The 23,070-nt window shown below is 38.8% G+C and overlaps 1 protein-coding gene across 2 annotated transcripts; it reads left to right on the top strand.

Annotated features, from left to right (window-relative positions):
- The first annotated feature begins 67 nt into the window (after positions 1–67).
- Positions 68–21,559, top strand: thbs2 (thrombospondin 2). 2 transcript variants are annotated; one of them, XM_015381998.1, is made up of 23 exons: positions 68–450; positions 1,169–1,240; positions 1,455–2,008; positions 2,153–2,237; positions 4,987–5,186; positions 6,099–6,239; positions 6,324–6,417; positions 6,739–6,909; positions 9,466–9,642; positions 11,260–11,433; positions 11,832–11,959; positions 12,059–12,211; positions 13,672–13,890; positions 13,983–14,090; positions 14,562–14,721; positions 14,820–14,938; positions 15,015–15,249; positions 17,218–17,445; positions 17,574–17,845; positions 18,005–18,102; positions 18,180–18,319; positions 19,930–19,960; positions 20,277–21,559. In XM_015381998.1, exons 2-23 carry the CDS (start codon positions 1,174–1,176, stop codon positions 20,278–20,280), a joined length of 3,558 nt encoding a protein of 1,185 aa, XP_015237484.1. In that variant the 5' UTR covers positions 68–450; positions 1,169–1,173; the 3' UTR covers positions 20,281–21,559. The 2 variants fall into 2 exon arrangements, with proteins under 2 accessions (XP_015237484.1, XP_015237485.1); XM_015381999.1 differs by lacking the exon at positions 19,930–19,960 and having other exon boundaries at positions 69–450; positions 20,277–21,557.
- The last annotated feature ends 1,511 nt before the right edge of the window (positions 21,560–23,070 follow it).

Here is a 23,070-nt window from a genome sequence, read left to right as displayed (position 1 = left end):
GAGACTGCTGCGCATCAAGGTGGGAGACAACAGGGGAGGGGCCACGTGTCCCACAGTCAGGCTATGCGAGGGATAAGCATATTACACAATTGCTATCGGAAGATTTCCTTTATGTAACTGTCTCATGACACCCCACCGCAGACCGTTCATCCAGGAGAGACGGTGACAGACGGGCTCTTCTGCAAGTCTCTAAATAAAAGAGGAGAGAGAGAGAGAGGTGGAGACCCCAGTCACTGCTGCGCCTCGGCTCCTCCAGACTGTGGATGTAGCGGAGCAAGGTGGACTTGGAGCGTTTTTTACGCACGGACTTTGCAGGAAATACCGCTTCCCATTCATTTCAGTCTGGGTTCATCCTATAAAATAAGCCGTCTTACTTTAAGTTTAACTTGACGGCTTTTGTGCAGCTGGTGGATATTATTCAGAGTTTAAAAAAATAGTCAAATTAGTGAGGTAAGTCAGCTTCTTGAACCTTCTTTCTCTTTAACTTTATGTTCTTTGAGTTGATTTATCTTTTCTTAACACCAAAAAAAGCTTCAAAAATAGTACTGTGCAGCTCAATTTTATTTTAATTTGTCTCAATTAGGCTACAGCTCTCTAGAATTTGGCATTTCTCGATTGCTGCATTGTCTTTAATTCACAGTTTTTGCATTCTTTTATATTCAAGAAATAATAACATGAATACACACTGCAAAAATGAAAATCTAAGAGTCGTTTTTTTTTCTTAAAATAAGTGCATTTTGTCTTGAATTGAGTTGGTAAGTGAGACACTTTGCCAATGGAACAAGACAATTTACATTTAAAACAAGAAAATGCAACTGCATTGTCTTATTACAAGTGCATAATATCTAATTATCTTATTTTAAGAGTAAAAATACTCATTCAATTGGCAAATCATACCATTAACCTTCTAAAATAAAGGGTAAATACACTCGATTTAAGAAACGTTTTACTTATTTCTAGATTATTTTTGCAGTGCAAGTATAATAAACATATTTAGTTTATGGGCTTTTTCTAATTAATTTTACATGTAATGCATTAGTTGTTTTATTTGCTCTATTTGTACCTCAATTTGAAGTCAAAAGAAAAGTTAGGAAGCTCATAAAATATAGCAAATGTTAGACTAGGCGGCTCTAGGAAAAGCTAATAAAAGTGTTATTGTTTTATACAGGAAATATGTTACTCAAGAGGAGTTTTCTGTTCTTGTTGCTCTCATTCACATTCCATCAGGTAACACCCCAAGGTGAGTATAATTTTGTGGATTATCTGCGTATTTATTAATAATCAGCACAGAATCCAGTTTATTCTGCAAATTGAATTTATTACATGATTATTATGATTAATAAGTGTAATTCTTACATTTTGATTGTTTTGATTGCGATTTAGTAAAAAAAAAAATTATAAACTTTTATTAACACCCAAAATGAACCTGACTTCCAATTTTCAACCCTTTAAAGATGGCGAGCAGGAAGATGAAACATCATTTGATATGTTCGAAATCAGCCACATCACCCGCAAGACTCTGGGGGCCAAACAGTTCCGGGGCCAATACTCCGATCTCCCTGCCTACCGTTTCATCCGCTTCGACCACCTGCCCCCAGTCAGTCCTCCGATATTAAAACAAATACTACAACAGATCCAAAACAACGAGGGCTTTGTGTTCATCGCCAGCATCCGCCAGGATCGCGCCTCAAGGGGCACCTTGATTGGCCTGGAGGGCCCTGACGGCAGGCGTCAGTTTGAGATTGTCTCCAATGGACGTGCCAACACCCTGGACCTGGTGTACTGGGTGGATCGCTCGCAGAATGTGGTCTCATTTGAGGATGTGGACCTGGCTGACTCGCAGTGGAAGAACATCACACTTCACATTCATGGGGAGAATGCAAACCTGTTTGTGGGTTGCAGCCTGATTGACAGCTTTATCCTGGATGAGCCATTCTATGAACGTCTGCAGGCAGAGGGGAGTCGAATGTATGTGGCAAAGGGATCAATTCGGGAGAACCACTTTAGGGTAAGATGGAGAGTAGCCTCTTTTTGGAACCTGTGAGAATGATGGTCTTTTGGCCTGGAAAACAGACCCGATGTTTAAAAGAGGTAAATGACTATAAAATCAATTGACATGCTGTTTGTTTTTTTTGTTTTTTTTAAAAAAAAGGGTCTCCTTCAGAACGTGCGCTTCATCTTTGATACATCAGTGGAAGACATCCTGCTGAGCAGAGACTGTGAAGTCACAAGACTAGGTGAGAGGGGAGTGTTTATTTGGAAAAGGTTATTACAAGCTTTTAGAACAGCTTGCATCTGAATGATTGTAGCATGACCTATAAGTTGAGACCCTAATATTTTTTTCCAGAATCAAAAACTTAAGTCAAACTTATCATAGCTTCAAAGTGTTTCAAGCCCGAACCCTCACAGATGTGACTTAAAGACTCCTTCACATGCAACCCCCCCCAATCCCATGTCATGCCTGTGTTTCATTAAATATCCACCACAGCAGCCAGTTTAGCTCCGCCGTCTGACCCCCGCTGTATGGGTTTTAGGGCTTTTACTGTATTTGGGTCAAAAAGAAGCCTCCAGATACGTGGCGAGGATCTCCCGTGGTCGCTTGACGCTTGTGGAAATAGCGGTGAAGACGCAGTGGCTTTGAGGTCGAGCAGTGCACGAAAAGAAATGCAGATGCTTACATTTATTTCCATTGGCAATGGAGTTGGAATAATATCCTGGGAAAGAAAATAGAAAAAGAGGGAAAGTGAGAGTGAAGGCTCTACTGCAGATCACAGAGCTTCCTCTTCCAGCTGCTCATACAAGCACACACACACACTCACACACGCTTATGGTGAGATCATAAACTGGCTGCTTTGGTTGCTTTCAGCTGAAGGTTGGTCCAATTTAAGAATAAGGACCTCATGATCGTTAGCAGGTCTCACAAGAGCAGCAGCTATAGAGGTACAGACACCAGAGCAGAATCGTACACAAGGACCTTTTGCAACATATCCTAAGCTTTATAGATCTGAGAGTCAAGGCTTTGTTGTCTTTTTGCAAAGTAAATCCTCACACAGTAATGTCTTTTTTCCTATGTATTGCAACCAGAAGTGTTTGATTCCAGGAGTTTATTTGTCGAACAAATGTCACCACAGCCTTAAAGCCTTCTGTGCACACACTGGTGCCAGTCAAGCTTCCGACCTGGCAGAGAATTTAATGCAAAACGGCCCCTATAAACCTATACAAACCACTCTCGTAAAAACCGATACACCGGACATAGCGAGCAGAGTGAAAATTACCCCCCTACTGTCAGTCTTTGTTGAATTTATCCCTTGCTGTGCTTCGGGAAAAAAAATGAGAATGTCAATCAGGGAGAGGGGAGAATTTGTAAATGCTTTCACAGACCAGTCCTCCTGAGATTCTAATGGATCCAGCAGGCTAGGGAGAAAATAAAGCATTTTGGGACATCACTGGCCAAGTAGAATGACTTTTTGATTTAGAGTCCCCAATCTGATGTTAATCTTCACCAATTAGCATCACCAGATCCAAGTCAGACGCAAATACGTGGTTGTGTTTTGGCAGGATGACAGGTGTTCCATTGAGCTTTTCAATATTGTTTATTCTGGAAATAACATATTCAGAAACTGTGCTGTGATATAATTAGACTTAGGAGTTTAGAGAAGCAATCTGAGGGGAAATGAAGGTGTAAACTGTGAGGGAATGTGGGCAGTTATTACGTTAGAAGGTTTTCTACTAACTCCTCCCAGAAAGGATGGCTTTGCCTGCAGTGTGGACTTGTATTTAAGCCTGTTTGTCCTGTGACCTGTGTTTGTGCAAAGATCCCAGCTGGTAGACATGTTATGCTTGGCTGGATTTTCCTGCTGCAGATGTTTTGAAGGTGCAAAGAAAACTTAGGATTATGCCTTTCAAATCAGCCAGTAGTCAGAAGCTGCACTCGAGGATTTTAGGTTCCAATCTAGAGACAAGGATTTTTACATTCTTAACTGAAATCAACTGAAAATGGCGTTATCAATTTCATGTAAATCTACAGAGGTTTACCAATTTTAAGGGGCTCCTCAATCAAAGTTTTCTCTTGCCCTCCAACAGTTAATATAAATTATACATATATTTGGCAAATTCATCTTTAAATTAAGTAGGACTCTAAACTGTATCTAGTTTTAGGAGAACAGTAAAAGTCACAGCAGCTATACGGCATATGGCACTTTCTTTATTCCTGTTTTTGTGTAAGATAACTTCATATCAGAGATCACAAGAATCCCATGTGGCCACATTTTCCCATTCACATTGCCCATTCAAGCATTTGGTAACTACATAGAAGAAATTATTGCATTGATGTGCCAAAATGTTATTCAGCCGAATTAAAACAAACTGAAGCTATAAAAGGAATCTACCAAAGGAAGATTATTTAGAAGTTATACATCTAAAAACTACCAATTTAACTTAAACACTAGGTGCAGTGATGGACACAGAACTGAACCTTTAGATGCACAAAAAGACAGTAAAATATATTGCTAAAGAATACCTTCATGTTTAAAATTATTTAATTTCTCAATGTGGTCTTTAAAAAGGAATTAATAAGGTGATATTTTGTAGAATCGGTTACTACAACATTGTCTTCACTTGTCTGCATAAAAAGTCAATTAGATAACTGCAGTTGATCCAGAATGCTGCTGCCTGAGTCCTCACCAAAACTAGGAAAGTGGAGCACATCAGCCCGATTCTAAAGTCCTTTAAAATAGGCTTTAAAATACTTCTGCTAGTTCATAAATCATTGAATGGCTTGGCTCCAAAATACATTACGTTACATTACATTAGCATTGAATTGTCTTACTACTGAAATGGGCTATATGTACAAACCAGCCCTGACTTACACAAAGAGGAAGTCACACTGTCTGCAGATCATAAAACCTATGTTTCAACAATGATCTTAAATGTGTTTCCCATCACTGGTCTGTGGCGGCCTACATCTCTTCTGCCTTTCGCTTTCAGATGATGACAACGGTTTGGGAGAGGGTGCAGAAATTGTGGATGTTAGCCCCTCCATCACCACAAACATCATAGGTCAGAAGACAGATGACCTGGGTGCGGATATGTGCGAACGCTCGTGTGAAGAACTTAGCATCATGTTCCAAGAGCTGAAAGGCCTGCGTGTTGTTGTCAGTAACCTTATTGACGGTTTGCAAAAAGTGGTGAGTGGCTGAAATGATTGGATCAAACACTTTACTTTCTTGTGTTATGAATTCTGAATAAATCATGCAGTTCTTTGTGTGGCATCCAGATAGAAATACTTTTAAACAGGGTAACTAGGGTAACGCATATTGGTTTGGAAGTAAACAGCAAGAAGCCACACAATGTTTTTAGAGCAGCTTGTGATAACTGACCCCGTTTGACTCCTGCTATCTGTGGAAGCATGAGTCAGACAGATTTTATGACATGTTACATGTGGACATAGGAAGTGTTCCCCTGGCGATGCATCGGTCCGGTCTAATGTCTGACCTTGTTTAAACAGCTCTTGCATTTCCTCTGGGAGCCTCCCAGCAATAAGAGAATATTGGCATGAACCTTGGGGGGAAAAAAAGTGGCTGGTATGAGAAGGGTCCCTGAGGCTCTTCCAGCCCGAGTGGTGTCTTAGACTCTAGTGCTGCACACTGCTGTTTCCCCATTGAAGAGGAAGCAGGCAGAGTCAAACATTCAAATCTTTGGCAGCGGTTAATCGACTGACAGTTCCCCAAGTTTGAGGGAGTCCAGCCACAGATCCCCTGGTCTCCAAGTGGGTTGGAACTTGAATTTTGCAAAAAAGAAGAAGAAAAAAATAGTAAGCCGGAGGTTTTACAGCTCTGTTAGCTCAGAGCCAAGAGAAAAAAAAAGGTATAGTGTTGAGGTCAACGCAACAGCACTGTTATATGACTGATCTTTCTCACACTCCCTGATGTAGCCCAACATGTGTTGCTAAGAATTATTTTGTCTGTATTTGATCCTTATACCTGCAACAGGTATAGCACAATGATAATGCAAAACAGTTCATCTTCATATAATAAAAGTTTCTTAATTATTTGTGACTGATGTCTTTCCTCACTACAAATCTGCTGTTTTGTGTTCAGACAGAGGAGAACACTGTCATGAAGGAGGCTCTTGGGAGAATGAAGGACACTAAAGAGAAAAACATGTGCTGGCAAGACGGCCGTCTGTTTGAGGACAAGGAAGATTGGGTGGTGGACAGCTGCACTAAATGTACCTGCCAGGTAGTTCCAACTCATGTGAAACAATAGAAATCTACTGTTGATGTTTGTAAATGTAATATCTATTTTATTTTCTACTAATTAAAGGAGTCCAAGATTGTCTGCCACCAGATAACATGCCCACCAGTGGCCTGTGCCAGCCCCTCTTTAATAGATGGGGAATGCTGCCCTGTGTGCATGCGTAAGTAGATTATACAAAATCTAGTGCAAACAAGAACCCAACTTAGTCTTTCTTCTTCATGTTCTTTCCTCTAAACTGATGGAGCCATGTCTCATAAAAATTATATTCCATCCATGCTAAGGTTTAATAGCACATGACTCTTGCAGCCAGTTTGTCTGTGGTAGTAAACCACATATTTATTGACACTAAGAATGGCTTCTGTGGGCTCTTCAGATGAAGTCATTCGATAAACAAAGTGACATCAAGAATAAAAAGCAAGAAATTATTATCTTTTTCCAGTACTTAAATGTAAAATAGTAAGTAGATGTCGATATTTTTAAGCTAAAGACAGCGAGGACGGCTGGTCCCCCTGGTCAGAATGGACACAGTGCACAGTCACCTGTGGCACAGGAACTCAACAGAGAGGTCGGTCATGTGATGCAACCAGCAACCCCTGTACTGGACCATCTATCCAGACTCGAAAGTGTAGCTTGGGAAAATGTGACAGTCGTGGTAAGTAGTACTTTGTTTTGTCTCAAGCTGGCCTCATCTTGAAGTGTCTGCCTTTGCAATGTTATATTACTGTGTCTGTGTTTAATTATCTGTGCTCCATTTCCCCTTTGACTAATCAGAAACAAAACATTTTCATGAAATGTGGGGAGGTGAGAACATAATGGACCTTCAGAAAAAGTCATTACAGCTTAGTTATAAGACAATACCAAATCTTTTAAACTACAAAATGCTGAGCTTCAGTCTCCGTAAATGTGGCTCTCACAGTGTGTCTGTGTGTTAGCAAGGAGCTGGATCTCCTCGCTGTGTTGCAGGGTGTGCCTTGTCAAAAGTTAATTCCAAATAAATCACTGGCTGAGACGTTGCTCCACAGTGCAATGACTCATCGATGCCTTCCATGCAAAAAATATAAGAAATACGGAATCTTCCCTGGTATTTGCTATTTAAAATGCCCCTTATTGATTTCTTCGTTATTTCTCGAACTTGAATGGTTTTCATAATCACAGTAGTTTGCTTCAAAATCACAGAAAAAGAAAATAGATATTAAAAATCAGATTGTAAATGATTGTTGGATTTAGTAAGACAAGAATCTATCCAAACCTAATATAAAAATAAACTCTACCCCATATTAAACCAATAATTAAGTGTGATTAAACCCAAATTTTGGGGAAATTAAGTTACCAGTCAGACCTGTAGAAAGAAATCACTTACATAGAATGTGCTTGTCATTATTAAAAAAGCTAAAACATCTCATAATGCAACACATCATCCCCTAATCTTAAAATTTTAAGAACATATGAGAAATAAAGTCATTGATATCTATCCATTCGGGAAAGGGTAGTATTCTAGGGCTGTGCACACCACACTGAGAGCCATAATTCAAAAAAATTAGAAACATCAAACACGGCCGAATCTTCCGACAAGGTCCTAATCTACCAAAAAATACCCAAACATCACATCCAGCACTCATAGAAGAGCTCCAAAACAGAGCCTAGAACAACATCTAAAGCACTGCAGATCACACTTGCCTCGGCTATGGTCAGTGACTGGGTCAGTGACTGGGAAATAAAGCATTTCTATAGGCGAGTTTAAGAGTGGAAACCAATGATGAACAAAAATACCAAAAAAAAACATTAAGACCCATCAGAGAACATTCATTTCATTAATTTTTTGGGAATTGTGGGTCCTGTTACATCTGGCAAAAAACTAACTCAGCATTTCAGACAAAAATATCATACCAGCGGATCAGCATGGTGGTAGTGTGGTGGTCTGGGCCTGTTTTGCTTTAAGGACATAGACAATTGTTGGAACCTGTCAGGCTCAGAACAAAAGGACCCAGTTTTTGAGGAGGAGAGACAGTTAGGTTTCACCAAATGTTTTTTAAAGATGGAACTGTAGAAGACAGCAACCTTTGCAGGAGGAGAACACGGGTTAGTGACCAAGGTGGAGAATACCTGGTGGAGAATGGTAATGAAAGTGTGAGCCACTAACCTGGTCTTAAAGTTCAGTCGGTGCCCAGAGGATGAGGTTGGTCCCAGCCAGCCGGATGCCAACAAAACGCAGCGGGAGCCACCCAGAGAGTCCCAGACACTAATTTATAGCAGATGAAGGAAGTCAGGATCATCCAGAGGGTGAAGCCAAAGCGGGTGTCAAAGACGTGCTAAGGGGTCAAAGCCAGGAGATCCGAAGAGGTACCGAAGGGAAACCCATGACGGTGTCAGGAATCTCTTTCAGGTTCGGTACACAGGCAGAATCCAGCAGATTCCGAAGACAGATCAGGCAAACTGATCAGAACATGGACAGACAGGCTCAGGGGTCCAGAGGCAGAAAGGTTCAGGATCAGGGAATCAGAAACACTCAGGTACGCTAAAGAACCCTCACCAAAGGCTCAAATAATCTGGCGCTGATGATGGGTTAAAGGTTGGTCAAATAGAAGCTGAATCAGCTGGATCAAATGAACGGTAATGAGAACTGGGCAGAGCTAGGCAGTTGAATGAAATGAGTAATCAGGGCATTCATCAACACATCATGACAGAAACTATCAGTTCTGCATCAGATCTTCTCCAGCAACCACTTCATGCCCTGAAGTTTAAACATGCTTGGTTATTGAGCTGGACGATGATACACAGGAGATTGTCTAGTCCACCTCTGCATGGTTAAAAAACAAAAATAATCAGAATGAAGATCTTGGAAGAAGTGGGTTGTTTACACTCAAAAACAAATCTGCTTTGAAGACAGAGTTAGATTTGTTTAGGGGGCTTTCTCCCCTTATAAATGAATCAGTTGGTATTAAAAGTGCCTTTTGTCAACACTCATATTACAAATATTCGCATCTGTTTCATTGTTAAAATATTTAAATATGACAAAAAAGCAGGTACCTTTCCTAGTACTCGATATATATGGTGGATTTTGTTCAAATTTTGTTACAGGTTTAAATTTGCTGAATAAGACATTTCACTGTGTATTGGTATCACACAATGATTGCTGTTTATAGATTTAATTAAATGGAAAAACCAAAGGATAGCATAGGAAAAATGTTTTGTTATGTGTCATTCCCAGTTCGCCAGGACGGAGGATGGAGTTTGTGGTCGCCATGGTCTGCTTGCTCAGTGACCTGCGGAGAAGGACAGATCACCAGAATACGGCACTGCAATTCTCCTGTGCCACAGCTGGGGGGGAAAGACTGTGAAGGAAGCGGGAGAGAGACTCAGAGCTGCACTGCCCAACCCTGTCCGAGTGAGTATTTTAGCTAACAAAAGATTTCTAAAGAGCAACATCATGGTTAGAAATATCTGGTGTTTTCACATGTCCAACATTCAGTCCTTGTTTTCCCTCAGGGCAGCATTCCCCATGTGCTTTGGACTGACCTCCTGTCAGTCTGTCAGGAAATGTTGAGCAAAATAAGCTCCATTTGTTTTCTTTTGCAGTATTTGCCTCTATACTTCTGTTTCTGCAAGGCTGTTTGTTTAGAAACCAAATGTTAGACCAAAAAAAAAAGCAATAAAATACTGACCCATCCAAAAAAATCAGAACCGCTATGAATATTCCTGCACAAGTTTTTGTTTTTTTATGAACTTTGCATCATTCATTCTGCCGACATGAAAATCAATGAAAAATTACTTGTGCAGGACTTTATTAAGAATAAAAGCTCAACTAAAAAATAAAGAAATAAATGATATTTTTAAATTCTCTTTTGTAATATGTTGAGAGACATTTTTCAGCACTTACAGCTGCAAGTCTGAAATTGGTATGACTATAAATTTGGCAGATTTGTCACTGGGATTTTTTCTCATTTATCAAGGTGCAGCTGCTTCATTTTTATCAAACTAGATGAGTGCAGCTGCTGTGCAGCGCTATTCTAAATCATGCTTCCGATCTTTTGTCAGCCTGAGGTCGGAGCCATTCCTGTATTTCCCTTAAGGCCTTTAAATGTTGCGTTAACGGTACACTTGGGTGCATGGTGGAAGACAAACTTCTGTCCTATTTGTAGGCATGTAAAATACCAAAAAAAATTTAAATCTTCATGTATTTATTATTTGCTTTAATTTTGGGCTATTTCAGCATGTCACTACTGCATGATGCTGCCACTACCATGCTTTTGTTTTGGTAAGGTGTTGTGTAGCATTTTCTTTTACCTAATTAGTATAGTTTTAGCTGTTCTCAGCATTCTGTTTAACAAGGGTTAAAGTACTTAGTGGTTTTAATTACCTAATTTTCACCATTTTTCTTTCCTCTTCAGTGAAACAATTCTTTTTGAAGTTTTCAGAAAATATTCTTAAAGCTTCACTTTCATTTAAACAAATTCAACAATGTGAAAGTGGGTTGGTAATCAAATTTGTACCTTTTCACTCAACACTACTGCAAATAACTTCTTTATTACTAAATGGAAAATGAATGAAGAAAATGTTTCATAATACTAATATGTAAGGGATGGTCTCATCTGATCTCATGTTAAATTATAAAGGAGTAAAGCATCTTATCAGAATCAGAAAGAGCTTTATTGCCAAGTAGTGTTTGACATGAATGAAGAATATTCTTTAGTATTGCCAGAAGTTTTGAGTCACAACATCAAATTTTTGTATTTAGCTGTTCCAATTACTGCCATGGATGCATGTTTATACAGTTTGGAGAGGAAAGGAAGTTGACTGACCTGCCAGGATGCTGACTTCAGCTTTATAGAACACCTTTGGGATGGATCAGAGCGAAGGCTGCAGTTCTGGTTTTCTCATCTAACTATATCAAAATCTAAAGGGTCTTTATTTAGACTGGAGGTTCATCACTATTGGAAAAATGAGTGGGCTTCTTTTCAAGGCACTGTACATCTAACATGTGATTTATTTATTTTCCTCTTAGTTGATGGGGGTTGGGGGCCATGGTCTCCATGGGCAACTTGTTCTGCAACATGTGGAGGAGGAATCAAAAGTCGTTCACGCGAGTGCAACAGTCCTCATCCTCAGTATGGCGGCAAGAAGTGCATTGGAGAGGCCACTGACAGTGACATCTGCAACAAGGATGACTGCCCCATTGGTGAGTGAATTTTTCCCCTTTTTATTAACACAACTTGTTTATATCATCGCTTAACTTTAAGCAAAACTAGTTACAGTTGCAGGAGGTATGGAAATTAAATGATGTGCATCCTTCATGAGAATGTTATGACAACACAATAAAAGAGGCTAAGGCAAAGAAAGTAAAGGGAAGTTTGCTCAGCCTTTCATCCAATCCAACACTCATCACTTTGATTATTTGTCTTCACTAGGTCAAGCAAAGCTGGCAAATAACTTGTTTTTTTTAATTATTCATTACATTATATTATTTTAATTATGCCCTTAACTTTGGTGCACACAAAACCAGTTCTTTGGATTAACTTTTTCCAATTGCCACTTTTCTGTTTGTTTTATTTTGCACACATTTCTCTGCCCTGACAGATGGATGCCTGTCTAATCCTTGTTTTGGCGGGGTGGACTGTAACAGCTCTCCAGACGGCTCCTGGGAGTGTGGCCCCTGTCCCGTTGGTTTTCGGGGAAATGGCACCCATTGTGATGACATCAATGAGGTGAAAGCCACAAACCCTAAAAGGCGCATAACCAATCCTGGTTTTGACACTTCAATTTTCTAAATTTGTTTCTTCATTTTGCCTTCATTGCTCCTCTAGTGTGACATGGTGTCTGATGTTTGTTACAAAGTGGGTGGAACGCAGCGCTGTGTCAATACAGACCCGGGCTTCCACTGTCTGCCCTGTCCAAAGCGCTACAAAGGAACGCAGCCTTTTGGCATGGGTGTTGATGCAGCCAGAACAAACAAACAAGTGAGTTTGTGTGGCACTCATTCAGCATCTTTGACGAATTGACAGTTGTAGCTTTAAAAGAGTTAAAATAGAAGGTATTGATTTATTTCTGTTGGGTTGAATAGTATAAAATAACTGAGTAAGTGAACTTATGTGAATATAACTTATCTTGACCAGTACCAGTAAGTAGATGGAGCAGTGTGGGGTAACCCCATAACCATTAACATATGCCATACATTGCTGGGCCTTGTAAGATCAGAAACAGGTTGTTTTTGAGTAAGATATTATGAACACAATGTCACAGCTGTTGAGTTTTGTCTCTGGAAAAGGTATAAGGACATTTTATATATATATATATATATATCACTCTACTGGGATACAGTTTTTATTATTCTTTTGATCACCAAATTCATGGAAAACTAAAACGCAGAGACCCTGCCATGTAACATCAGTCATTGTTTCTTTTTTTTTTTTATTTTGCTCTACACCCTGTGCACATGCCTGTTCAATTTTACATTGTTTCAGTTCCAGTTTATTCATTTTTTAGGATGGAAAACTGCTTATTATTTGGAATAAAATGCTCTATTGCACATATTTGATCAAAAGCTGGATCTGGCTTTAAGTTGGAGCTCTGTGAACTCACTGTGTGGTATCTAATATTTCACCCACTGGTAATGAAGGGCAGCTGTGTGCTGCAGTAATTCACTGGTGCTATTAAATAGAAAATTGTGAAATGATTTGTGCTCAATAGAGCTAACCTGGCAGGATAGATTGATAATTTGTAGCACTCAGATTTAGTGCTACACATTACATTCTGCTCCCATCAATTCTGAAAAGGAAAGGAGGGCGGTTAATCAGAACCGCAAAGCAACACCTAGTGCCCGCCCACCAAAGTTTGGTTTTAGGCTAATCATAGTAACAAATTAAATTGTCAGCTGACAGAATGCGAAACCTTCATAACCTATGGTTTTACTCTCTTGTTTCAAAGATGAAATTGTGTATTCTGACAAAACAGATGTGAAAACAGGAGCTACTAATACCCTTTTTTTCTTTTGTTTGCTGCCATTTTTATTTTGGGTTTAGCACCTTTTGCTTTTGTCATAGCTATATGCCACGACTTGAATCATAATACTGCAATGTGATTGGCTGCCCCTCGTACTCGCACCATATCAGCTAGAGTGATTGTGGGTGTTTGTGAACTCACAAATACTGAATTCAGCTTGCACACCAGGTTATGGAACTGGTCCCTCTTCTGATTATTTATTTTTTTTGCAAACTAATATGTTTGATTTAAACAAGTTCTTTCTAAATGACAAAAAAAAAAAATTATTTAGAAAGACTATAAAGTAAGCAACCCTAACACGAAGCAGAAACAGTACAAAGACTGAAAGAGTCACTTTAGTAAAAGTCACTCCATCTGTTGTTCTTTGATGCCAACTGCATATCATAACATCTTAATTTCACATTTCTTTTTTTGTAAGATATGTGAGCCAGAGAACCCTTGTAAAGACAAGACCCACAGCTGTCACAAATATGCTGAATGTATATACATCAGCCATTTCAGTGACCCAATGTACAAATGTGAGTGTCGCACTGGCTACGCTGGGGACGGATTTATTTGTGGAGAGGACTCAGACTTAGATGGATGGCCCAATCAGAATCTGGTCTGCAGTGCCAACAACACATATCACTGCAAGAAGGTATTGTCATTGACTTGTTTGTATGTTGCCTTCTCTGCTTTGACACCACATTTAGATGATGAACCTTGCAAATGTCTTGCAACTCATTTTAGGATAACTGCCCTAACTTACCAAACTCTGGTCAAGAGGACTTTGACAGAGATGGCCAAGGAGATGCTTGTGACAAGGACGATGACAATGATGGAATTATGGATGAGCGAGTATGAAAATCACAAACTTTTACTATTCTAAACTGTCAGGGGATAAAAAAAAAAAACAATTAATTTCCCCTAAAGTCGTAGATTATACCCAGCAGAACCCAATAGTTAATTTTAGAAAAACATCAGGTTCACCTCTTTGCACAAGTGAGGGAAGATCTAAAAAACTTTTTACTGAAAGAAAATGTAGATTTAAGTAAGGCATTTTATTTTCAGTGAGGCATGTAAATGGGAACTGATTTTTTTTTTTTTTTTATGCCAGCAAGTAAGTCAGAAGAAAGTTATTTCACTGTTGTCCTTTTATCTATTACCTTGTATTTTACTTGAATAGAAGGTAGAATCAGCAGTTTGCCAGAATTGAAGTTTTACAAACAAATCTAAGATTTAAATCACTAACAAAATCTAGATTATTGTCTTTCTACAACTTACTGTTTGCACAACAGATATTAACAAGCATGCACTTCCCACCTTTAGGACAATTGCCCCCTCCTTTACAATCCCCGCCAGTTTGACTTTGACAAGGATGAAGTAGGTGACCGCTGTGACAACTGTCCCTATGAACACAACCCTGCCCAAATAGACACCGACCATAATGGTGAAGGGGATGCCTGTGCTGTGGACATCGATGGAGATGGTAAACTGGTTATGATTAGTTTCAAAATTGACTCAAATTATTTTAATTATAGTTTCCAAATTGAAAATTGTTGTTCTAATCATGTAATTTCCCCCTAGAAATTCCAAATGAGAGTGATAACTGCCCCTATGTATACAACACTGACCAGAAGGATACAGACATGGATGGCGTTGGTGACCAATGTGACAACTGCCCATTGCTTCATAATCCCGACCAGGTAATAACCTATAAATAATGCAACCACACAGCAGCTGTGAGAAATATTAATAAATGCATTTGTATCAATCTGACAGACTGATGGGGATAATGACCTGGTTGGAGACCAGTGTGATAATAATCAGGACATTGATGAAGATGGTCATCAGAACAATTTAGACAACTGTCCCTATGTGGCCAATGCAAACCAAGCAGACCATGACAAGGACGGGAAAGGAGATGCATGTGATTATGATGATGATAATGATGGTATACCTGATGACAAGGACAACTGTAGACTAACACCTAATGAAGACCAAGAGGATGCTGATGGTGAGTACATAGCATTTAACCAATTGACTCTATGATAACAGATACAGTATGACCCATAGAGGTAAAACCTGCAATATGCAGAAAAACGTTCTTAAAGTTGTTTACTATTAGAAAATCCTTTTTGTCCTCCAAACTAATGCCCCATACGGTATACACTACCTCTCTGAAACCGATCCGTGCCGAGTTCGAACCAAGCTTGGATCAGTTAACCGTGCAGAGGTTCTTGCCACCATTTATATATAATGCTAGCATGGATTGATTACCTCCTATTGGGTGTCCACAATACTAGAGCTCTCAAAGCGGGAATTATGCAAACAAAAATGGTGGTGCCCATAACACTCAGGAACTCATATGCCTGGACAGTGTCCTCCGCCTGAATTTTACCGAGAGCCTCAGTCTTGGCATCATCCCAGCTCTTGATGCCATTTATTGTTAAGAGGTTGAGTTTGTGTTGTGAACAGTTGAAGAGATCTATGAATTGCAAAGCTGAACACCCTGGAAAACCAGCAAAATGAGTCAGCTGACTGTAAATAGGAGATGATGTGGTCTGCTCATGTGCTCTTTGTTATTAGAGAACCGAGCCACAACTTAACCATGCCGAGCCCTACTGTTGAACTATTACTAGTTCAAGTGCGGTTGTGTCTGGCATGGGTTCAGTTGCATTCCATTTACACCCAACAGTCTCGCTTACCGTGCTTTGACCGTTCTTGGCACGGTTTCAAAAGGGTAGTGTAAATGGGACCTAATTGTACACCATATTCCAGAAATCGGGTCAGACAGATAGCAACGTCCTTTGGGGTGGGTGCTATTACTAAGGAAAAAAGACTCAGAGTTAGCTATTTTCAGCTTCAGTGTATTTTCTCTATGACTTGTTAGAAAGTGGCTGTGGTTTATTCAGGGTTGCAGGACAGTGAGCAAGAGCCAGAACTTAAGCAGATAACAGGAAGGCGAAAGTAAGAGCAACAATGGCTGTATCTTATTATTTTGAGCTTTTACCACTGTTGGGCATTTAGCATGCTGGATCTGGAAAACTTTCAGGTTAGTTAAGATGAGAATTAACTAAACACAGACAAGGTGGTTCTTATTCTTTATGCGTGTTAAACTCTTTTTACATGACAGACGGAGGCTGTCAAAACTGTTGTTGCTTATCTCTTTGTAATTGGTCATCTATAACTGAATGTGCACAGTCCAGTATTCTCCGGTCTAGCTCCTCCAAACTCCACAAAGTCTTTATTTATTCTTTTTACTTGATGAGGTTTTGCTTTCTCCTTGATGCTCAGCAATTAGTCTCCCTGCAGCAGGTGTGAAGTACAGAGGCTGTGGAAAAAGTCAAAAAGTGGGTCGGTACGAGTGATGTCATTCTGCACGACTTAGATGGCCAGAGGGGTGAATGCCAGGTTGTGAAGTTTTTATTTCCTTTCGGCTTTGCTCGTGATTAATCCAAAGAGTCCCATTTAAAGCAGGGTTACCTGGAGTTTGTACAGCTGTCTGTAACTGGAAACAGACCACAGAGTAGGAAAGCTCGCCTTCACACTCTTTAAAGCTTGTCAGATTGTGCTAATTTGATAGAACCATTCAAGCTCGTTTGGACAGTAACAAAGCTGCTGACAAATGGAAGCTAGTTACTTTCATGCAGTGCCCCTTTTTAAACCACTGGCCTATTTGTCTTCCTGTGTTCCTGGACTGCAGTTAAACTCCTGCAGAGGTTGGGCCGTTTGTTTGGAAAACTTGTTGAATTTGTATGAAAAAAAGACTTAATGATTTGCTTCAGTAGACTTGGCATGGGTATTAGACACATTTTTTTTAAATGAATGGTAACTTTTCCATTTCTTTTTCATTTTTAACGTGCAAATGATTCTCTGTAGTAGGAGTGTCAGGATACTTACAGCTGCCACAGCTGATTTTCAATCCTATGCATAAGTAGGTCAACCTTGTTGATGCTTTTAAATATTGTTTTATTCAAAACAGGTGATGGAAGAGGGGATGCGTGCAAAGACGACTTTGACAATGACAGCATTCCAGATATCCTCGATGTGTGTCCAGAGAACAATGCTATTAGTATTACAGACTTCAGAAAGTTCCAGATGGTCCACTTGGATCCAAAGGGAACAACTCAGATTGATCCCAACTGGATGGTCAGACATCAGGGCAAAGAGCTAGTTCAGACTGCAAACTCAGATCCAGGAATTGCAGTTGGTGAGAAGCACACATGCAAAATGTTTACTGTCAGGAAAGCATTTCATGCTGACTCACTGCTTTTCAAAAGAAATCCATTTAACTCTGCAGCCCCCCGAGAGTGTATCATATTTGGTTTCTTCCCACAGGTTTTGATGAGTTCAGTGCCGTAGACTTCAGTGGAACCATGTATGTGAACACAGACAGAGACGATGACTATGCTGGCTTTGTGTTTGGCTATCAATCGAGCGGGCGCTTCTACGTTGTGATGTGGAAGCAGATCACACAGACTTACTGGGAGGACAAACCCTCCAAAGCCTTTGGCATCTCAGGCGTGTCACTCAAAGTTGTCAACTCAACCACAGGAACTGGAGAAAACCTCAGGAATGCATTGTGGCACACAGGAAACACCCCCGGACAGGTAGGATGACATCCAAATGTTAGAGTGAAAACAGTCCTAGCTCTTGATCTTCTTTTTTTTTTTTTTATAATTCTGTCTGTTTAAATCAGACAGTATTGATTTTTGTTTTATTGGACGACAAAAATAATGCCCTAAAAACTGAACTAAAATTTTATATAGGTACGCACTCTGTGGCATGACCCCAAAAACATTGGTTGGAAAGATTACACAGCTTACAGATGGCATCTTATTCATAGACCCAAGACTGGTTTTATAAGGTAAGCCTATATATTCACTTGCCTGTATGCAGCAAACATCATACATTATGCTTACAGGGCTTGTTTTTCTTTTTTAGGGTTGTGGTATATGAAGGGAAACAGATCATGGCTGACTCAGGACCAGTTTATGACAAGACATTTGCCGGAGGAAGGTTAGGCCTGTTTGTCTTCTCACAAGAGTTGGTATTCTTCTCCGACCTCAAGTATGAGTGCCGAGGTAAGCTGGAACCACAAGTCTGTTTGTTAAAGAAAACATTTTGAAAGCATAGGAATCTGGGATAAATCTGGTATCTCTTATCTTACATCCAAGCAGTCTGTCCTTTATTTATATTTGGTTATTTAGTTTAGAAAATGGCTAGTTTGTCTCTTGAAATTGAATTAACCATAGATTCCTACACCAAAGCATAATGTTTGATGTTTAACCATCAAATATTGTTTGTTTGGCTCTAGTTAAATATAGTTAGTAATTGATTATTAATTGGGATTAGGCAGGGGCTGGTATGAGATTTTAAGGTATGATGACCCTGAGATAGCCAGTTAATATCCCTTATAATAAATATTTTGTGTCATTTGGTTATCATTTGTGTTTCAGAAAAAAATATTGAAATATACAATTTAGTTAAATAAAGATTATTGGTAATCACTCAGGCAGCTCTTTATTTGTCTTTGAAAAAAAAAAAACACAACACAATAATAACAGCCCTCACAGCTCTATTTTATTGTCTCTTCTGATCTAGACAAGTTTTTTCTAACTAAATTCAAGTCTGCTGTGAAGGTCCTCATAACTGCTAATCAAACACATTACAGACAATTGAAGAAAAGAGTTATTAGTTTGAGAATAAAGGAGTCTGGCCTCTATTCCAAACACCCACTAATAGTACAAAGCTCTCACCCTATGTAGCCTTGCAGATGTGCAACAGCCCGAATGGATACTTTTATATGAAAATAGAAGTAAAATCAGCACTAATTAACAAATAAACAAATGTAATACGAAATAGATTTTTCCGACTACAGTATTGCTCAGTTGATTATAGAAAATAGATACTATCCTTTATGTGATTGATATTATAGAAGGAAAAATGTATGAATAAATGCAAAGAAAAAACAAGTAAGAATAAAATTGTAAGTAATGTAGCACCAGTCATTCAAGTTCACCCTTCAAGCATACAAAAATATGTTAAATTGCTTCTCCAGAACTACTAAAATGTAATCACATAACCTTCAGAGGTTTAGGTACTCATGATGTAAAACTGTTTGTCTGTAAAAATCAATATGAGACTGCAGAAGTTTAAGCATCATGGTATGAAAGAAACATTCTCTATTTAATAAGAACATGAAAGCCAGACTAAAGTTTGCTGGGGAAAAGTGGACATAAGGATAAACAGATGAGTCAAAAGCTTCATTATTTGCACATTTTTTGGATTTAACCAAAAGCAACATTCCAAGATGATACCCACTTTGAAGAACAGAGCTAAAAATGGGAAGGTTTGGGAACCTGACTAACTCGTGGCCATAGAATCAGGAAATATGTGTAAAGCAAACATTGACCCTGGACTATGACAATAATCTGGAAAAAAAAACAGCAAGTAATCCAATGAATGTTTAAGAACTAGGAAATATAAAGGGTATGAAAGAAACCTCTTATCACATTTGAAACTTTCATGAGCCTGATGTTAGAGACTGACAGATGGATACAAGAAGCAGTAGAAGAAACCGTAAAACAGCTAAATTCATATTTTCTGTCATATGGCTGTAAGAGAAAACTTTGATATTTTTGTGTATGTAATGAACACTTTGTAAGCGATTGATATGTTTCCCAAACCTCAGATAAACCGGACTTCCCAGCAGTGTTCACCAGGTAAAGGGTTGAGAGTTTGTGTGTTGAGTGTGGTTGCAAGAACAAAAACTGCCGTTTGTGCTTGACAGCTTGCCCGTGCACAATGCCCCAGCTGCATTGTGAAAGGCCTTGTGCGTCAGTCCAAGGATCTTATGCTGAGTGCCAAGTGCTAAACTGTGGAAAATGAGCCTGCGGCACTTATTCACAATCACAGCCACGTTGCTGAAGACACGCTTCCTAATGCCCACATTGCACATGTTCCTCCATTCTGACGCTCTTTTTTTTCTCCGCTCTAAACGTATTATTAACGGCGGCTGTCTTTCATTTCTTTCTGCAGATAACTGAGTTTGATGTCATTCAGAAGAAGGACAAAAACAAGAATCTTTCCAAGTAAATCCCGTCATCAATGAAGCAGCTGGACATGAATGAGACTTTGCATAAAGGCATCTTTTGCCTTCATCCACTGACAGGAAACAAAGTCATTGCAGTTTCAGTTTTCCTTAAAGCTCCAGTACAATATTTCCATTCGTGGAAAGAAACTGAACACAGTAAACAAGCTTAAAAAGCATCATATCAAAAAATAAACCATATACTTATTCTACATCTTTCTCTTTATTGTGTGACCACTCGCTGGACAATCACTTACAAGGGAATCAATTATTTGTGATTCCCTGCATTTGCTTGCTCCCTTTGACCTGTAAGTGAGCACTGTCTGACTAAATGTAAACAACCAACTAACTGAAACTATAACCATCACTGTTTCTCTTCATTTCTCTTGAGCTGAATGTGCTCTTTAACCGGAAACTAAGAGTGATTGATTTCAACCATGCAGAGATGTTTATACTAAGTCTGTACTATATTTTCTTTTGTAAATTATTTAGGCTCAGCCTGTTTTGTTTGTTTGCATTTGTGCTAGATTGTAAATAGATTATTTATTTGTTTACACTGATATATAGTTCAATATTACACCCAAGATAGCATTATACATTATCTCAAGACTTTTCTTTGTGAGTTTCAGAGACTGTGTTTTAAAGTTGCTTAAAAAAGATCACTTTTATAACATGGTGACAGATTGTTATCATTCTGACTGTTGAGTTTTAAACAGGGCATCTTTGCCACGAGAGTGTTTATCTATTTATGTGAGTTCACTCATCAAAAAGTTTTCTGCAGTGCCTCTTCCTCAGTGAATCCAGTGTAGCCTAACACATCACTTGTCTGCATCTGAGAGTCTGAAGGTCATTTAAGTTTTTGTCTTAAAGTCTTAGAAAAGTAGAAATATTGTAAAAACATTTTATCCAAATAGTTTTCAGCTCATATGATTTTTTTTTTTAGCATGACTAATGGATATTGTGAAACCTTGCAGTGTTGGCTGAAATGATAACAGATAACGGTGTGACTGTACAGTGTTCTTTGGAACATGATAGTTTCTCGGTCTATTGACATCAGTCTGTGTATTCTCATTGTTCTGTTCTGCTTCCTTTCCATCATCATTTACTTGAGATTTGCATTGCACAAAGTGTAAATGTTTTCCATTTTTATGTTGTTAGAAAGGCATTTTCTATAGAATTGGGTTGCTCTGTTTACAAATAAACCATTTTAAACCGTTTTTGAGCATATGACTAAAAACTAAATCTACTGACAGTTTTTGTGAAATTATTTCAGTATTTTAATTGAATACTAAACATTTTCCCTTATGATTTTTTTTAACATGAATTGATAAAAAGACACAGCACAAAAGGTGTCTGGAAAGCACATATGAGAGCTGTGTTATGAATGATATTCTAATCTTTAAGCCTGTTCCTTTTGAAACATTGCCCCGTTTTGTCGCAGCAACAGAAACATTGTGAAGCAAAGCTCGCAGTGTGAATTGGCAAATTTGAAAGTTGTTTTCTGCTCATAAAATAATTCCCTTTTCATTTTCGAACTTCCTTAAGCTGGCTGAGTAAGTTTATAAATTAAGCCTCAGATATAACTTAGTCTTAAGCAGATTAGAGCAGTAGTAACACGGAAAATAAGTAAAATACCTTCTAAATTATATGTTTGAAAAACTATACTGCTTAAAGGTATAGTGGAGGATGTTCGTTTTCCGGTTGGACCATCAAAATAAGTGGTCCTCCTAATTGCCAATCATTCTGGTGCTATGTTTACGTTAGTCTGTCCTACGTGCTCATCCTCATTATCATTTACTGGTGTTGAGTCTGACCAAGTGGAAAAATGGCAGATCTTCTTTTGGAAAGTAAGCTTGTATGAGTGATGCAAACAGCAACTTTTAAACAGAGCGTGCATGAGAAGAAATGGGCACCTGCACACGTTTGATAGACATTCCCTCTTGGGAGCGGATACAGAGTTGTGATGTGCATTTTTTTTTTAAAAGGGAGAGAAAAAATAAATTACTTAGAATTTGCATGACAACATTGAGTGAGCTAATAGATATATATAAAAAGAAAGCAAACAAGAAGCAAAGTATCTGATATTTATTAGAGATTTAATGATCCGATAGCTGGATATCAGCTCCAATATTCACTAATTAGTTGGATCGTCTCGACCTCTAAATGTCTTGGTCTTGTCTTGGTCTTTGCCTCTTAGTGTCTTGGTCTTGTCTCGGTACTCCTTGATCTTGGTTGGTGTGGTCTTGCCTACAGCACTACCATTCAGGACACAAAACAGCTGCAGCTGATGGCTGATACATAAATATCAACTTTGTGGCAGAAAGTCCTGCTGGAGAATGCCTGACTATAATTTTATGCCCTTAATCTCAAACACACTTTGGTTATGCGACACAACTGAGATCAAACAAAATACTTGTAAATTCATAGTGTGAAAAGAAAAATCACAACAAAAACCTACATTTCCTCATTAAAAGAAGGTCTAGGTTAGTTCTGCAGTTCAGTTCTGTTAAACTCACTTACCAGTGATGGTTTATGGAGTAATACATCATAACTTTATCACAACTAAGAACGCTGATATTATGTCTTACAACTTCCTAAATCCTGCAGATTTTTTTGTGCATAAACATATATCTGAACCAATACCAAAAAACAATCAAACGTATACTAAGTTATCACACCAGTATATTCATATGAATGCCAACAACAAAAAACATTACAAAAACAATTTATAAAAACAGAAAC

The sequence above is a fragment of the Cyprinodon variegatus genome, unplaced genomic scaffold (assembly GCF_000732505.1).
Source record: "Cyprinodon variegatus isolate N-32 unplaced genomic scaffold, C_variegatus-1.0 Scaffold246, whole genome shotgun sequence".
Lineage (NCBI taxonomy): Eukaryota > Metazoa > Chordata > Actinopteri > Cyprinodontiformes > Cyprinodontidae > Cyprinodon > Cyprinodon variegatus.
Note: the sequence above shows the minus strand (reverse complement) of the source record. Positions and strands in the feature narration are given on the sequence as shown.

What these genes read in the sequence shown, in the direction of transcription:
- thbs2 (XM_015381998.1), top strand. Translation starts at nt 1,174, where the DNA reads ATGTTACTCAAGAGGAGTTTTCTGTTCTTGTTGCTCTCATTCACATTC. An exon ending in ACACATATCACTGCAAGAAG is followed by an intron (nt 13,891 to 13,982) that starts GTATTGTCATTG and finishes AACTCATTTTAG; the next exon opens with GATAACTGCCCTAACTTACC. An exon ending in TGTGGACATCGATGGAGATG is followed by an intron (nt 14,722 to 14,819) that starts GTAAACTGGTTA and finishes ATTTCCCCCTAG; the next exon opens with AAATTCCAAATGAGAGTGAT.